Source organism: Aulonocara sp. 'chitande type north' Nkhata Bay, linkage group LG7 (genome assembly GCF_057382095.1).
Source record: "Aulonocara sp. 'chitande type north' Nkhata Bay isolate Kocher_YH1m ecotype deep benthic linkage group LG7, A_spYH_male_GT1.1, whole genome shotgun sequence".
Taxonomy (NCBI): Eukaryota; Metazoa; Chordata; class Actinopteri; order Cichliformes; family Cichlidae; genus Aulonocara; species Aulonocara sp. 'chitande type north' Nkhata Bay.
In genome coordinates, this window is record NC_141350.1 from 9,618,710 (window position 1) to 9,637,565 (window position 18,856).

Sequence of the window (18,856 nt, forward strand, 5' to 3'; positions counted from 1 at the left end):
TTAAATAGCAGATTTTGAATGGACACAAAACTAAACTGCAGTAATCGCAACATTATATATTATTACATTAACCACTTTGTGCATCACCTGCAATAGTTCTGGTTCAGTTTTCAAGATTCTGTTCAGTTCATTTCTTAGCAGCATGACTGAAAGACTCTGAAGGATGTCAGTTGGTATATTAAGTCACTCTTGAAGAGCTTCGGTCGATGCCCTTTAAACTCCACAGACCCAAAACATATTGTCTGATGCTTTCCAAGAAATGCTTTTTATGACGTTAGATGCAAATTATTTGGGTCAATTTGTTGGTTGAGGGCTTTTTTTTCCTTGATTTAACAATGGGGTAGTTGTACAGACGTTTTCTGTTTTGTATGTTGTTTTGTTCGAGTCAAAAAGCGATACAAAAAAGTAACACAAACTATAATTTGATTTAATTTTGTGTGCACTCCATCTTGTTTTGTTTCTAGTAAAAAAAAAAAAAAAAAAAAAACCCTTCAAGACCTCATCTTTTTACCCGCTCTTGCCTCAACCATGCTTTTATGTGACAGAAATGCAGTCTTATGATAAAGTAGATGTCTTTAAATACAACTGTGTTTCCAGAAAGTGTCCATCTTAATATTGGAAAAGGCTACGTGGATGATGTGCAAAAGCTAAAAGGATGAAAATAGTACTGCACACAAAACCAACTAAACTGTTAAGCATGGTGGATTACTATTTGTGCATCTTAAATGGGCCGCAGTAGCAGTCCACACATATGGAAAAGATATATAGAAATCTTATAAAGTTTGTATCTGTCTTGTGTGAAACTTGTATGAAAAGCATACAAAAGTGAAAACAGATATAAGATCCCATGAAAAATTATATAAATGAAACTTGTATGTTTTGGATACTTACTAAAACAATATATAAAAGTAATGAGAAAGTGGCCACTTTCATGAGTAGGGATGGGTATCGTTTAGGTTTTATCCGATACCGGTGCCAAACCGGTACTTTTGAAACGGTGCCGGTGCTTAAACGGTGCTCGAACCGATGCTTAAAGAATGGAGAACGCAAACTTTGTCCAAAAACCTCTCATGGTTAGCTGGTTTTTGTAAAAAGATAACAATGTTAGACTTTTCTGCAGCTATAGGGCATATATGGTATCAATCTTGGCTGGAAGCAGAGCTTAAACAATGGAAAAAACACAAACTTTGTCCTAAACCTCTCATGTTCAACTGTTTTCCAATTTTCTTTGGTCATTTTAGCCTTTTTGGCCAGGGTGAAGGGAGCATCTGCCATCAAACAAGAAGACAGCCGCATGTAACTATGATGATGTTTGCTAGTTCACCTTACATGCATTAATGTAATAACGTGGTTAGCCTACTCAATGTAAATTACACACGAACAACATTAAGCTACTCACGCAGAGAAGAACGGCTGCTGCTACCACCATCATCCGTCATCATTTCTGCTACACTGACAGGGCTGAGGGCCAGGACTCTCGTCTTCGGGTTCTTGGGGGAGGTTGCTAATTCCGGGTCCGATAGCAGGCACCACACCCGTAGTAGGTACGCTGCATTTCTCGGCTTTAAAAACCCCCACCATGCGTCGCCAGGTGTTTCATCAGATTCGAGGTGTTACCTCTGTAGAAGCCTACATGCAGTTTAATTTGAAATGTATGCTTTTATTTTGATAGTGCGGAAAACAGGAAGTTGGGCGAGAGGAGAGTGGAGCTATATGGTTTTTTGACCTCGCAATCTCTCTTCATCCATTTTGAATTGACCTTTATAAGTTTTTGTAATTTGGAATTCTGTTGCTATGTACCTGTTTGGACTTTTGAAGTAAATATTGAGAAGCTATCAAGGACTGCGGTTTCGTTTTTTGTTTTTTGTGGATAAGGAAAGAGGGACCAAGCGGAGCGTCAAGCTAAGGCTCCATTAGAAGGAAACCTACATTAGTCAAAAAACCTGCTCTTCACGGATTAATGGAGTTTGGAAACGCCTGACTATAAAGTAAGAAGGAAATACCGAACCGAGAAAAAACTGAAGATGGAAAACCGTAAGTCTTAAATTGCCTTGCCTTTTTTTTAATTTGCTGAGGTGCATGTGTATTGATTGAGTTTGGAATTTTGCTACCCATGGACGAACAAAACAGTGGAAAAAGGATTGTAAAAATGACTGAGAAGGCTATGGAAGACTGCAAGACTAGAAATGTCAACACACGTAGACATAAGCTCTCTCAATTAACCGGCATGAAAAAAGAAATTGAGCAATTAATGGAAGATGATGCAAACGTTGACCTCGTTAAAAATAAATTACGAGTTGACTTTAGCTCTTTGCAGCAAGACTTTGCTAGCCTAAATTCTGAACTGCAACAACTTATGAGTGAAGAGGAATTTTTGGAAGATCAAAATAGTTGGTTTGATCCAAAGAACAAGTCCCTGAATGATTTCTTTTGGAAATGTGAAGGGTGGATGAATGAAGTCATGAAACTCTCTGAACAGAACAGAGAGGACGACACAAGAAAGCAGGCAGACAATAGGTCCATGTCATCAAAGTCGGCAAGCAAACGCTCCAGTAGATCTGGATCACAGCGCGGAAGCATTTCCTCTACATCTTCTTCTACATCTTCCTCTATTAGATTAAAGGTAGAAATGGAGCGTGCTGCATTAAAGGCAAAGGCTGCAGCTCTGGAGAAGAGTTTGGCAATAGAAAAGGAAGAAGCGGATTGGTACGCAGAAATGAAAGGAAAAGAGGCTGCAATAAAGGCTAAAAAGGAAATGCATGCTATGCAGACTGCCCTTGCTGAGTCAGATGCAAAACTGGAAGTTTTGCAAAAATATGAAGATACACAGCCAGACATGAGCATTTTTGCAGATGATGATCAGAATGGCAAAACTGAAATTAAAACCACATTCCACCCAACATCGCAGTACGTCTCATCAGCACCCTACGATGGCGACGATGTGCAGACACCAATGCATGAAAGGACAGTGCCTGCGCCAAGCACTGAAAGGGCCGGTGAACCTGTGCTCGATAGTTTGTGTCAAGCCATTTCTCAGCAAGTTAATGTCACTGAGTACCTGGTAAAGAATCACAAAGCTTCTCTATTACCTGACATCTCCATTCCAACTTTCAACGGAGATCCACTTGAATACAACTCTTTTATCGGTTCCATTGAACATGGAATTGAAAACCGCACTGATAATAATCGTGATCGTCTACAGTATTTGCTTCAGTACACGAGTGGACAACCACATGAGTTGGTTAAAAGTTGCATCCACATGGAACCTTCAGTGGGTTATACAAAGGCGAAACAAATGCTCAAAGAGTTTTTTGGAGATGACTTTAAGATAGCTGAAGCCTACATAAAGGAGGCCTTGGATTGGCAGACAATTAAGCCAGAAGACGGCACTGCACTACAGTCCTTTGCATTGTTTCTCACCGGCTGCTACAATGCAATGACAGATGTTAACTACATGGAAGACTTGGATAATACGTCTAACCTAAGGGCATTAGCTAACAAGCTTCCTTACAAACTTAAAGAAGCGTGGCGAAAATATGCTTGTGACCTGCAAGACAAAACTAAGAAAAAGGTCAAGTTTAAGGATTTTGTCAACTTTATCAATAAGCAAGTTAGGTACGTGCTACACCCACTTTATGGAAATATAAGGGAAACTACAACAGGTGTGAAGGACTCATTCAGACAAAGAGCAAAGCCACAATATGCAGAGACATTCAAACCAAAGAAAGTGTTTACAACAGCAATCACTGACCCTCAAATGGAAAACAAGACAGAAAGTGCCAAACAAGTGGCATCAAAAACACGGACCGTCCAAGTGGATTCAAGCAGCAAACCTTGTGTTTATTGCAAGGGAGAGCAACACAACCTCCAAATCTGCAGAAAGCTCAAGGACAAGCCTCACAAGGACAAGATTGAGTTTTTAAGGAGCATAGGACTGTGTTTTGCCTGTTTGAAACATGGCCACATGAGTAGCAGCTGCAAAGACAAGCTCCATTGTCAAGAATGCTCTCGACTGCATCCTACCCTGCTGCACATCACCAATAGGGACTCACAAGAAGAAACAGCAAGGGGGGCTGCTCAACAGTTCGTATCAAGTGCTCTTGTACAAACAACAGCAACTTTCAGCATGACTGGGGCCGGTAAGGAAGATTGTATTCTTCCAATCGTTCCAGTACGTGTCAAGGCCCAGAAAGGAACCAAGATAGTAACAACATATGCATTCTTGGATCAAGGCAGCTCAGCCACCTTTGTGACAGAGTCACTGATAAAACAACTGAACCTGAATGGACGAATTACGAAAATTTCACTCCGCACGATGGGAAATGAATCTGTTGTGAACACCTGCATTGTGACTGGACTGGAAGTCAGTAGTCTGGATGGTAGCCAGTTTATTAAACTTTCAGAGGTGTATGCACAAGACCACATTCCTGTAAGTAAAAACAATATCCCAAGCCAAGAAGATGTTGACAGGTGGTCACACCTGACGGAAGTGAAACTTCCCACTATCCAAGCGGATGTTGGATTACTCATAGGAGTGAATGTTCCCAAAGCCATGGAACCGCTTAAGGTGGTAAACAGCGTGGACAATGGACCCTATGCAGTGAGAACAATATTAGGTTGGACAGTAAATGGACCACTTAGGAGTGGAGGCGACATGAGTGGGAGAAACAGATCGGCGCAAGTGACTGTGAATAGGATATCAGTAGCCAGGTTGGAAGAGCTCTGGCAGCTACAGTTTAAGCAGGACTTTCCTGATGCAGGACAAGACGAAAATCTTGAAATGTCCAAGGAAGATCGTCAGTTTCTGAACATGGTGTCTCAGTCTGCAAAACTGGAGGATGGCCATTATAGTATTTGTCTTCCAGTGAGAAGCAAGGCGCTGTGCTTGCCAAGCAACAGAGAAGTCGCAGTGCAACGTGCGCTGAACTTACAGAAAAGATTCACCAGAGATGTCAAGTTTTACGAGGAATATGTTGCATATATGGATGATATCCTAAAAAAGGGTTACGCGATCAAACTGAACGATGCTGAATGTAAGTCACTGGAGGGACGAACATGGTATTTGCCTCATCATGGAGTGAGACATCCGGTCAAGCAAAGGTTACGTGTTGTCTTCGACTGCGGGGCAAGCTTTCAAGGAACATCGCTGAACCAGCATCTCTTGCAGGGACCGGATTTGACAAGCTCACTGGTGGGAGTCCTCCTGAGGTTTCGACAGGAGATTGTGGCAGTAATGGCTGATGTGGAGGCCATGTTCCACCAGGTCAGAGTCAGCAAGGAAGATACAGATCTCCTCAGGTTTCTTTGGTGGTCTGATGGGAATTACAAGGAGAAGCTTGCAGAACACAAAATGTTGGTCCACATCTTTGGTGCCACCTCTTCGCCAAGTGTCGCATCTTTTGCACTTCAGAAATGCGCTACTGATTTCGAAAGGGAATTTGGTCAAGAAGCTGCAAGGACAGTCAAGAAAAATTTTTACGTGGACGACTGTCTTAAGTCAATTGCAGAGGAAGATGCAGCAATCACCCTGTGTTCTGACTTGAGGAACATGTTGGCAAAAGGCGGATTTCGACTAACAAAATGGTCAAGCAACAGCAGAAAGTTGCTCAACTCAATTCCTGATGAAGAAAGAGCACAAGGATTTAAAGTTCTGAATCCGGACGAGAGTAATTTGCCGATGGAAAGAGCATTGGGAATTCAGTGGTGTGCTGAATCAGATCAGTTCAAGTTCAAGATCAACCTTAAAAACAGACCGAACACTAGAAGAGGACTGCTTTCCCTTCTCAGCTCCATCTTTGATCCACTGGGATTTGTTGCTCCGGTGATTCTGTGTGCGAAAAAAATCTTGCACGATTTATGTCGGAGGAAATACGGCTGGGATGAATACCTACCGGAGGACGTCATTAAGAGCTGGAATAAGTGGGTTGCAGATTTGCAAAGGCTTGACGACTTTGGAGTTGACAGGAGCATCAAGTCAAAGCAGTTTGGTGCACCAGTCTTTGCGCAGTTGCATCATTTCGCTGATGCAAGCGAAGACGCTTATGGCACAGCAAGCTACCTGTTGCTGCGCAATGCAAGTGGCGAGACTCAGTCCACCTTGGTAATGGCAAAGGCAAGGGTTGCACCTTTGAAGTGTCCAACCATCCCACGAATGGAACTGATTGCCGCAACAGTTGCAGTGAAGATGGATAAACTTCTAAAGAAGGAACTAGAAGTAGAACTGCATGAATCTGTTTTTTGGACAGATAGCACGGCTGTGCTAAAGTACTTGAATAGTGAAGGCACAAGATTCAAGACCTTTGTTTCTAATAGGATCTCAGTAATCTTGAGCCATTCTCACATTCGGCAGTGGAGATATGTCAATACCACTTTGAATCCAGCAGATCATGTCTCTAGAGGACAGACTGTTGCAGCATTCTTAAAATGTGGCGATTGGCTTTCGGGACCAAGTTTCCTATTCTGCTCAGAAGATCAGTGGCCGAAGAATCCAGATCCCAGAATGCTGGATTTTGATGACTTAGAGGTCAAAAGAGAAGCTCAGACACATGTCATTCAGATGCAAGGGCTCAAAGACGCAGTAGACCAGCTGATGAATCACTACTCATCTTGGACAAAGCTAAAGCGTGCTGTAGCCTGGTTCATGAAACTGAAGAGTTTGCTTAAGGAATTAATAGCAAAGAGAAAGGTCTGGTGCGTCAGGTGAAAGTAAAGACCAAGACCAATGAGCTTTGTCGACCAGTTACAAAGCTGTGCCTTTTGCAAGAAGCTGAAGATAATTGATGCACTCTTCGAAAATCAAGAACTAGTTTCCTCTGAGGGGAGGAAAGTGAAAGAAGATTCTTTTAAGATAGTTGAAGTTCAGTTAAGTGATGTAGTCATAGATCTTTTCATTTAAGTTAAAGATTTTGTAGTAATTGTTTCAAAGACATTGATAACAATTAGGGGCCGGTAATGTAGAAGCCTACATGCAGTTTAATTTGAAATGTATGCTTTTATTTTGATAGTGCGGAAAACAGGAAGTTGGGCGAGAGGAGAGTGGAGCTATATGGTTTTTTGACCTCGCAATCTCTCTTCATCCATTTTGAATTGACCTTTATAAGTTTTTGTAATTTGGAATTCTGTTGCTATGTACCTGTTTGGACTTTTGAAGTAAATATTGAGAAGCTATCAAGGACTGCGGTTTCGTTTTTTGTTTTTTGTGGATAAGGAAAGAGGGACCAAGCGGAGCGTCAAGCTAAGGCTCCATTAGAAGGAAACCTACAACCTCCTTTGCACAGTATCACCTTAAAGCACTTGTTGCAGGCTGCTGAGTTTGCATTTCTTGCTGTGAAGTACAGCCAGACTTTGACCACTTCGCCTTGGGCATTTTTAATCTGTAGCGCTGCTTTAAAAGAACGTACGTACCTGGGCCCGCCTACTATCCTTGGAAACGTAAAACGATTGGCTAGAATCTGAAGTGTATCACATCTCAGGAAAAAAAGTACCAAAATAAAGCACCAAAATGTGTGCTGCTTTTCGGTCTGGTTACTACCGTTTATGTCAGAACCGGTGCCATAATGGCACCGGATTCCGGTACCCATCCCTATTCATGAGTAAATCATATAAGCCTTATATGATTCACTATATGAAGTAGGCCACATCTTATGCAAGTCTTTTAGAAGTTTTTACTATTTCTTTTCCATATGGGCATGATGAGCTTAGAAAAGGTTAGGTGATTCTTATTTAATTCTATGAAATTTGGTAAAACTGTTGAATCAATCAATGACAGTAATGCAGTATTCCCATTGTGCATCTCAAAATCATAGCCTGCAAGCTTTGGCCACATCATTTTCCTTGCTAAAAGCATTTCTATGATAAATAATACAATGTGCCTTCATACAAACTTTGTGTGTAGAACTGTGCTTTATTAGAAGCTCTCCGCAGACTTAGGTCAGCCTGACATACTAGACTGGCATACGAGCTGCGGCCCTAAAGTGATTTTCTAGCATATTAAATTTACCCTTAACAAAGTTGCTGTTATGGCTGATATATTCGGTTGTATTTGGTTCAATAATAGAATACCTATCACTAGGGATGGGTATCGTTTAGGTTTTATCCAATACCGGTGCCAAATCGGTACTTTTGAAACGGTGCCGGTGCTTAAACGGTGCTCGAACCGGTGCTTAAAGAATGGAGAACACAAACTTTGTCCAAAAACCTCTCATGTTCAGCTGGGTTTTTTTGTAAAAAGATAACAATGTGTGCCTTTTCTGCAGCTATGTGGCATATATGGTATCACTCTTGGCTGGAAGCAGTGCTTAATCAATGGGAAAAAACACAAACTTTGTCCAAAAACCTCTCATGTTTAACTGTTTTCCACTTTTTCTTTGGTCATTTTAGCCTTTTTGGCCAGGGTGAAGGGAGTATCTGCCATCAAACAAGAAGACAGCCGCATGTAGCTATGATGATGTTTGCTAGTTCACCTTACCTGCATTAATGTAATAACGTGGTTAGCCTACTCAACGTAAATTACACAGAACAACATGAAGCTACTCATGCAGAGAAGAACGGCTGCTGCCATCATCATTTCTGCTACACTGGCAGGGCTAGGGGGCAGGACTCTATTCTTCGGGTTTTTGGGGGATGTTGCTCCAGGTCCGATAACTGGCAACCCACCCGACGTGCACGGTGTGAGGTCTCGCAGCAAGCTATCAAATACGGCGCATTTCTCGGATTTTTAAAAAAACGCTATGCGTCGCCAGCTGTTTAATCGGATTCTTGGTGTTACCTCCTTTGACAGTATCACAGTATCAGCTTAAAGCACTTGTTGCAGGCTGCTGAGTTTGCATATTTTGCTGTGAAGTACAGCCAGACTTTCGACCGCTTCGCCTTGGGCATTTTTAATCTGTAGCTCTGCTCTAACAGAACGTACGTACCTGGCCCCGCCTACTATCCTCGGAAACGTAAAATGATTGGCTAGAAGTGTATCACAGCTCAGGAAAAAAAAGCACCGAAATAAAGCACCGAAATGTGCGTTGCTTTTCGGTCTGGTTACTACCGTTTATGTCAGAACCGGTGCCATCATGGCACCGGACACCGGTACCCATCCCTACCTATCACAGTCTAAAATGGTATTATTATTATTATTATTCTTTTAATACATCAGAAAAAACTCAACTCAAGCAGTGCAGTAAATGTCTCTTTCTTTCAGTTTTTAGGGAAGACTTTTGTTGTCATTCCTTTGTGTTGGGGTAGTGTGCAGCATGGAAATACTGTTCCTTCTGATCAGTGATATAATTGTGCCCAGACTCAGGCGAATCCTAGAGGTTTTGTTCAAAACAAATAAAGAGCCATGTGAGCCTTTCTTTGCAAAATTCAGTTAATTCCAACAGGAATTAATCTTAACCCCTCAGTAATCCAAGCTCTTGATGAAAAATAAATTACAGCCTGAAACAGAACCAACATACAATGTCTCTGAGTCCAACATGACCTGGCCATGGGGTGACGCACCAGTTCAGGAGACTGAGTCGGCCACAAAAGCTCGGTCCAGGATGTGGCCAGCATCGCCTGTGGAGTGGCTCAGGAGGCTGGCCATATCAAAGTCAAAGTCAAAGTCAACTTTATTTGTCGATTCTGCCACATGTACAGGACATACGGAGAATAGAAATTGCGTTACTCTTCAATCCCTAGATAAATAGCAAATGAACATTTAAATATATTTAAATATAAAAGTGATTAAAAAATGCAAGTAAAATAATTAAAAAGTAAAAATTTTAAATAAATACAATTTTACATATAACAAGAAAGCTATATAATATACAATATAATGGGTAAGTGACATTGAGTGTAAACCAGGCAGAGTAGTGCAAATAGGCAAATAGTGCAAATGGAGATTTAGTAGTGTACGGTAAGAGAAAGTGTAACAACAAAGTCTTATGAGGTAATGGCAGTCCAATGCTCCACAAAGTGACTGGTAACTGGTGCAGGCCAGTGAGTGAGTCAGAGAGTGTGTGTGTTTGTGTGTGTGTGACAGAGTTCAGTGAGACCGTGGAGGAGAGAGGGGAGAGGGGGCAGAATCGGGAGGGAGTTAAGCTTCCTGACAGCCTGATGGATGAAGCTGTCCTTCAGCCTGCTGGTCCTGGCCTGGAGACTCCGCAGTCTCCTCCCCGACGGCAGCAGCTTGAAGAAGCTTTGCATTGGGTGTGTGGGATCAGCCGCTATGCAAAGGGCTTTTTTAGTGAGACGGGTGCTGTAAATGTCCTGGAGGGAGGGGAGAGAGACACCAATGATCCTCTCTGCAGCTCTCACTATGCGTTGGAGGGTTCTATGACAGGACGCATTGCAGGCTCCAAACCACACAGTGATGCAGCTCGACAGGATGCTCTCGATGGTGCCTCTGTAGAAAGTGTACATGATGGGGGCTGGTGCTCCTGCTCTTCTTAGTTTGCGGAGAAAGAAGAGACGCTGCTGTGATTTCTTGGCCAGTGCTGTGGTGTTGTACGTCCAGGAGAGATCCTCTGTGATGTGCACACCCAAGAACTTGGTGCTGCTCACTCTCTCCACAGACGCTCCGTCAATGGTCAGAGGAGCATGTTGGGTGTGCATTCTCCTGAAGTCCACAACAATCTCCTTCGTCTTCTCCACGTTCAGAGAGAGATTGTTGTCAGCACACCACGTGGCCAGGCGTCTCACCTCACTTCTGTAGTCGGTCTCATCCCTGTTGCTAATGAGACCCACCACCGTTGTGTCGTCCGCAAACTTGATGAAGAGGTTGGAGCTGTATGATGGAGTGCAGTCATGGGTCAGCAGAGTGAAGAGGAGGGGGCTCAGCACACATCCCTGCGGGGCCCCCGTGTTTAAAATGATGGTGCTGGATGTATTACTGCCAACCCGTACTGCTTGAGGTCTTCCGGTGAGGAAATCCAACAGCCAGTTGCACAGTGAGGTGTTGAGCCCCAGCTGGACCAGTTTTTGAATGAGCTGTTGGGGGATTATGGTGTTGAATGCTGAACTGAAATCTATGAACAGCATTCGAACATATGAGTCGTTTTTGTCCAGGTGTGTGAGTGCCGAGTGGAGTGCAGTGGAGATGGCATCATCGGTTGAGCGGTTGGGCCGATAGGCAAACTGGAAGGGATCCAGGGAGGGGGGCAGGACAGTCTTGATGTGTTGCATGACTAGTCGTTCGAAGCACTTCATCAGGATGGGAGTAAGTGCAACAGGACGGTAGTCATTAAAGCAGGAGGGAGATGACTTTTTTGGAACCGGAATGATTGTGGTGGCTTTAAAACATGTGGGGACGACAGCCTGGATGAGTGATATGTTGAAGATGTCTGTGAAGACATCAGTGAGTTCCACTGCACAGTCTCTCAGTGCACGACCAGGAATGTTGTCAGGACCCGGAGCTTTACGTGCATTGATCCTGCTGAGGGATCTCCTCACGCTGTCCGGTGACAGAGTCATCACCTGGTCACCAGGAGGGGGTGGGGTCTTCTGTGCAGTGGTGCTGTTTTGGACTTCAAAGCGAGCAAAGAAAGTGTTCAGCTCGTTCAGCAGGGGGATAGTGCTATCACAGGTCTGTGGTGGGGGCTTGTAATCTGTGATGGTCTGAATGCCCCGCCACAGGCTCCGTGAGTCTCTGCTGTCTTTGAAGTGATGAGATATTTTCCTGGAGTACTGTCTCTTAGCCTCTCTGATGCCACGGGAAAGGTTGGCCCTAGCTGTCCTCAGGCTTGCCTCGTCTCCAACTCTGAAGGCAACATTCCGAGCCAGTGGAGTTATGGGAGGAGACAAAGAACTTCTCGAGGTTTGCCCCGTTGCCAGCGGCAGAGACTGAGGAGAGGCAGAGACCCTCTGGCAGCTTGGGTTGGAGGCCAGGGTTGGTGGTAACGGGCCTTCGACTCCAACATCAGTAGAGTCCTAATTCATTTAGAAATTTTAACAAATCTCTGGAACTCCTCCCATAACTCATCACCTAGCGCTATTGCAATGCCTGCTGGGTCCAGTGTGGTTGCATTGTTTTGTCATGGTTATGGAAAATCTGGACCCAAAAAAGCAGAAAACAGGACAGGATTTAAGAAACAAAAAACATACCTTTATTTAGGTGAGGCAGCAAATCCAGATGACTGAGGAAAGTGGGGTTCAAAAATAATCCAAAGCAGGTAATACACAAGGAAAATGCTTATGCAGACAAACAGTACAATGCATCAAAAAACTAAGGAGAACCGAGGGTTTAAATACACATGAGGTAATCAGGCACACAGCTGGTGAAAACAAGGTGCAGGTGAACAAAATGAATTAACTACCATGAGGGGAAACAAAACTGAATATAATGCACATGAGATGAGAGATTATCAAAATAAAACAGGAAGCCTAACCACTGAGATGGATCTTGACAGACCAAAGTAAAGACAAAGACAACAACTAACTAAACATGGGAAACATAACAGAAACAGCGACTAGGCATGGAGAACATAAGAATAACCAAGAAAGAAAACTATGGATACAAAATCAAAATGAAAACACAACCTAAGAAAAGATCATATTCAACTCAAAACCACAACAAAGTCAAACAGAAAACATCAAACAGAAGAGCGAGTCTAAAACTGAAAACACTGGATATAAAACCAAAGGATCATGACAGAAATAACTATAACCGTTGTTTTAAACTTTACATTTAATGATGAAATGAATAGTTGCCAACAAATATTCCCCTTAAAGCAATACCAAAGCGATTAACTAAAGAGACCTTGATGGTAAAATCCCGACTGTTTTGAAAGAAGAAAACGCATAGTAAAGCCAAATAGTAGAGAATTTGAAAGGGGACCTCTTTCCTTGGAAATCCCAGGTTAGCTGTGGATTGCTGGATTGATTGGTACAGTAAAAAGTACAACTTGTTGGATAGCTAGAGGGATATAAATTTTAGTAATAGTTTTATTTATTGACCTCATATAGCCAGACCTTTATTTAACAGATCTTAATAAGGAATCCAAATAACCTATTAACAATTATCAACCTAAGAATAATTGGTTAAATGATATCATGACTTGCTGGCTTCAAAAACCATTGATATGGTCACCTGGTATATAAAGTAGGACAGATCAATTCAGGGTAGACAGAACCAATATTTTTCTCATCTGATTCTCTTGACGTAACTGAGGGTTACCATTTAAATTCAATAATCAACAGCATTATCAATAGCAATTTGCCATTTTTAAATATTTTCTTCAGTTACTTCTTAAGGTGACAAAGTCTTACACACTGGGGACAAGCCAATTCTTAAACTGTTAAATGGTCTGTAGCAGTAATACCTCTGGTTCAGGCACATCCTCTGCAATTCTGCTGGTTGAGCTGAGCACAGAGCACATCATGCAGGCCAAGACTGTAGAATGATAAGGTCCCATCAAAGCCCGTGTGATTTTGATTCAGCTGATTTAGTTGAACTTTGGAGCAATGCATGAAAAACGTGGTATAACTCAGTAATATTAAACACGTTGTTTAATATTTTATAACCAGGATTCCATTTATGTGTCTTTGCTTCTGCAACTACTGTAATGTTTGCACTTTCATTTTTGACTCATTTATTACTTTGCCAAACTCAGAATATTAAAGAGATTAACTAATATGCCTCTGCATTTTGACACTTACGTGTGGTTGTTGTTAGTGATGTGTTGCTGTTAGAAGATTTTATTGTTAACATTTTCATCTCACTGTCAGAAATACAGTGATGCTGAATGGGTTAGAGCTGAGGTTTGGAGTTTATATTGCACGCAGGAATTATTGATTTATCACTTATTGGTTTGGTACTTTCTCTGCTCTCTGTGCCATTTATAGCTTAGGCTCTGCAGGTGTTTGAACCTGCCACAATATCCATACACATTTGCACACTGGAGAAGTTGGTTGCATAGCACTGCATATACTGTTAACTAGCCAATATTTGAGTTTTAATTAACAGTTGGCAGACGTTTACAATTTTTGAGATTTTTTTTTTTAGACAGGAGAAGTTTATGCCTAAGAGGCAGATTTCCACTGTATACAGTATGTATTGCATATATATGCGGTTGCTTATCAGAGCACAGAAATCAGCAGAGTGGATTGTTTTTCCACATCTTTCCCACACGCATCAGAACCTTTGAACTCTTGCATTTATGACTAAAGACAGAACTCCTGCTGCTGTTGGTGTAGCAGTTACATACTGCCTTGCTTCATTTTTCCTAGAATAATAAATAATGCACATTCACGTGTTGACACAACATTATGTTGCTGAAAAATGGATGTCGACTTTATGTGTAAGAAATTCTGCTTAGTTTTGTTTACTTTAACTACCACAGGCTCTTAGGGTGAACAGTAATATATAACTGTGAAAAGCCACCATACCTATGTGAATTGCATATTATATTAAAAAACCTGGCTTTTACCTCAGGCGTGACACCAGAAGTTTCTGAAAAATTGATGTCAGCAAAATAAAGGCTTTCTGTGAGAGCTTTTGCCTATTATTCTCTAGTTTTATTTACTGGTAACTACCACTGACTGTTAAGATGACCTTTCGAAGAAAAGTCTCAAAAGTAATTCTGAAGCTATTACTATACTTAAATTACTGCACAAAATCTTGAGCCAACCCTTTATATTTTGTTGAGAAAATGGGGAGGTGGGTGCAATTATGTAATGAAAGGTAGAAATATATATGGAGATACAGTACATAAGGCAAAACTGAGTTTATACAATACAATGGCCATCTGTACACACATAGCCTGAACTCTATCAGGCAAGCTTTCCTGTAGTTTCTTTTGAGTAGCCTTCAGGAATAGTTCTCCAGGCTTCTTGAATTGCATTCAAAGCTCTTCTTTGGATGTTGGCTTTCTTTTGTTCCATTCTCACTGAAGATGATCCCACACTACTTCAGAAATGTTTAGGTCCAGGCTTTTGGGATGTCAGTCCACACCTAATCTTCCTCTGTTGTGTTTTTCTGTTCAGGTATGCGTTTACTACATTGGCTGAGTGTTTGGGATCAAAGTCGTCATTGCTTTCCAGATGGTATTGTATGGTGGATTCAAATCCGATGGTATTTTTCTGTGTTCAATTTTGACAAGATCTCCAACACCACTGAAATGCAGCTTTCAAACCATAACAGAGCTTCCACCATGTGTGACAGATAACTGTAGACATTCAGTGTTGTCCCTCCCTTCTAACCTCCTCTGTATTTGTTGACGGTGGTATGAATTCAAAACTTTACATTAGTATTTACAAATCCAAAAGGCCTGATGCCACTAAATTTTAGTCCAGTTCTTGTGTAACTTGGCACACCTTTTCTCCCTGGTTCACTCCCTTCCTGACATGGCTTCCTAACAGCTACGTTTCCACTGAGACTCTTTCTGATGAGGCATCTCTGAGATCTTGTGTTTCAGGTCATTGCTGGATCTTTTTAAAGGACATGACTTTGAAATACTATTTTGTTCTTTTACTGCAGAAAGTTTTTTAGGCTACTTCTTGTGTCCTCCACTTGTCCAGTTTCCTCACATGTTTTAGGAAAACTGCACACCATGAAGAGATTTGTCAAGTTTTCATCTAATAGCTGTTTTGGACTTCACCTTGTTGGTGCAAAAATACTATTTTATGTCAAACTGTGCTATGTTTTCCTTGATTTCACTAAGAAAGTGGGAACAAATTATGTGGGTTTTTTTTTTTTTTTTGCGATAGGCTGCTAGTAACAAAGTGTCTAAAGATACAATCTAGATTTTTTATACCTTTTCTCATCAGCTCTTATATATATGCAATATATATGTAAGTTTGGCTTCTTGGGAGCAAAGTAGAAAAGTAGAAAGAAATCAGGTTTGGTTTAAGATTCTTGTACAGTACTGTATGTGAATTGGCATTTTCTTATTCTTATGATATTGGACATCCAATGTATGTCTCTGTGATGAAACAGGTCCTTATATTTAATGTTATATGTTCTTATTATATGTTACATATCAGTCTCCTAATTCCGCTTAAGTGCAGTATGTGATATGTTTAAACATGCCGTGAAGTTAACCTTCTTCCCTTTTTTTACTCTTGTCTCTGCAGAAGTGTTTAAAATTCAATGTGGATGCTCCAATCTGGCTGTCCAAGCAGCGAATCCTGTGTACTCTCAACCAGAGCCTGAAGGATGTATTAAACTATGGCCTATTCCAGCCGGCATACAACGGCAGGGCTGGCAAGTTTCTGGATGAGGAGAGACGGCTAAGGGAATACCCCTTCCCATCTATTGCTCCTGTACCTTACCTTGAGGTAGGTGTGGATCGTGTGCATTTATAAGGCTTCCACTGATGTATGATAGGAAGAGAGAAAGAAGCTGTATATGCAACAGCACCATACATAATCGTGTATACATCTTCAAAAAGATTTTTGACTCTGTGAAAAATCAATTCACATTAGAAATGCTTTTATATTCCTCCTATATTTTATTGTATTTTATATATTGTCCTAATAATTATCTTTGCATGATTTAAGTAAAGCACTTTGTGAATACTAAACACACGATCAAAATGAGTATTATTAGGAAAAGCTGAACAACAGATGTTGATACTGGCAAACAAGCCGGCCAATCAGTGCCTCCTGCACCACTTAATGAAACAACTCTGTCCATATCCTGTTTTAATTTGGAAATTTTACAACAGTTCAGCGTTCCCAATAATGGTTGTTTTATTTATTTTGTATGTCACAGAAAAAGCTGGTTGTCGCTGCTTCAGCTGATTTCAACAAGAATGCATACTACTGTAGTTATGGAAGTAGGGCTGTCGAAATATGAAATATATAGAGCTTAACGTTTTTTATTGGAGGTATAAGAAATATGTTTGGGAAACTGAACATGCTTAACGCTGGCTCTGCAGTCTAGTGGCCTCTCTAGCTCTGTTCTAGCTAATAACTGCCAGAGAGGCCATCATAATGCTGCATGAACAGTTTGTTTAATTCCTTTCTGGGGCACAACATTTGGATAACTGAAACCTGAGCTTATTAAGACACTTCATGTTTGATTAGAGTAACCTAATCATTCCAGTCTGCAGTAACTTCACAGCAGCTGAATCTTGCTACACAACAGTGAGAGGTGCTTGCTTCGCATAATAGGGGCCAACACTGCACACCAGTGTCACTATGCCTGCGCACAGTGCTGATTCATTCATATACAGCACGTAGTTTTTGTTTAATTTACCTTTGTTTTAGTGCACTGTTGTTTTGATGTTATATAAATACTGATGCGTTATATTTTATAGGTTTTATCCTAGCATACTGTAGACATCTGTTTTTTAAACCATATTGATGAATGTGTTTTTAGTCATAGTCCCTTTAACCTAATAATAAATACAGCATCTTGCACCTGTGGTTTTTCGGGGAGGGGTCCTTGTTCCCATGGCAGCGTGATTCAGTTTATAGGCCAGTGTAATAGTTTCTCTTATCATTTTTCTCACCATGTCATTTGTCAGTCATATTACAACTCATTGTTGTTCAAAAGTCGTATGTCTATATGTGTGTTTATGCTTCACATGCAGGCTGATGCGACATTTGGATGCATGTGTCTGCATCATTTTAAGTGTGATGTATGCTTTTTCTGATGTGCCAGTCAAACCCGATGGCAATAATGCTGTAGTCAGTGACAGTTTATTGTCTGCTGCAGCTGTCATCTCTCAAAGATAATTACAGTGCTTGTCCATCAAGCTTTTTGATCTGAGAGAATTAGAGACTGTTTAACAGACAAGGGTGTAAAGATGACGGCTAGGTTTTCTTTCTTTTTTTTCCCTGACTGCCTTTGTTTTCAGTGATTTTGTGACATGTCAAGAGCTTGAAATAAAGCGAAATAAAGATCTACCAAAGAGTAAATTCTTCCCTGAAACATTAAGAATTTTTTGTCTCGTTACTTTGTTATAAAACTTTGTTATGAAATTAGCTATGTTAGTTTTCTAGAGTCTTGACTGCAAATCAAGCTTGAGATTGTGTAATGTCTCAGCTTAAGGACGAATAATACTCATTTAAAGTTAATTACGTTGATTTTGGAGTTCTACTAGACTATGTCTACACATTTTAATGTTTCTACTTTCTACTACCCTCTCTCTAAAATTCTCAGTTTTAGCTCATATACTTCTACAGAAGTCACAGCTTATCACAAAAAAACAACAACACAATTTTCTGCAATGGCATTACCAGTTAGGTTCCTTTACCAAACCCCTTAACATTCATTCTACACAGCATTTAGGATGTTACACAATTTAAGAGGCAAAATGATGCAAGAGCTGACAGGGTGGGTAAGTTGTCAGTGCCATTTGTCCATTTGTTTGTCTAGTCTGTACTGTATCTAATTCTATCTGGATTTGTGGTTGTACTTCCTAAAACTTACAATTTAGCTCAATAGGCGTGGATTGATCAGTTTGTGTGTGCACAAGTGTCTGCTGCTACTTTGCCAGAACACTATGTATTGACCTGCAGTTATTCCCTTAGGCATGTTGGGTGTAGAGAAGATTGACAGGTTCGGATTAGCGGCTGAAAATCCTGTGCTCTGCTGTGGATTTACTCTGTTGGTGAATGCCACACATCGCTGGAGAAGCAGACATGCACACACGTACACACACAAGCACAAAGAGACCTGAAATACATGGAGTCCTGGGCAGTGAAAGTCGCAAAGTTTTAAAGGTATTACAGGCTGTCAGTGTTCAGTGAAACCTTTCTACAAAACAAGCAGTTTGCATCAGACCTAATGAATGATCTGGCTTTTGACAAATTCCGGTAAAGCTGCTGACCAAAGTTGGATGGTAGAGGCAGAAAGCTTGATGAATTAGTTTGCAGTAGTGAAAGCTCAAGTCATCATGCTACCTGAACTCACCACTGCCACATCTCTAACCTATTGTCT

The 18,856-nt window shown here is 41.1% G+C and overlaps 1 protein-coding gene across 1 annotated transcript in view; it reads left to right on the forward strand.

The window, feature by feature from the left end:
* The window catches only part of shank3a (SH3 and multiple ankyrin repeat domains 3a), a 181,033-nt gene that overhangs the window by 32,738 nt on the left and 129,439 nt on the right, over positions 1-18,856 (forward strand). Inside the window, exon 3 of the mRNA XM_086298422.1 lies at positions 16,042-16,245. Within this exon, the coding sequence (XP_086154548.1) occupies positions 16,042-16,245 (204 nt within the window). The remainder of the gene's footprint in view (positions 1-16,041; positions 16,246-18,856) is intronic.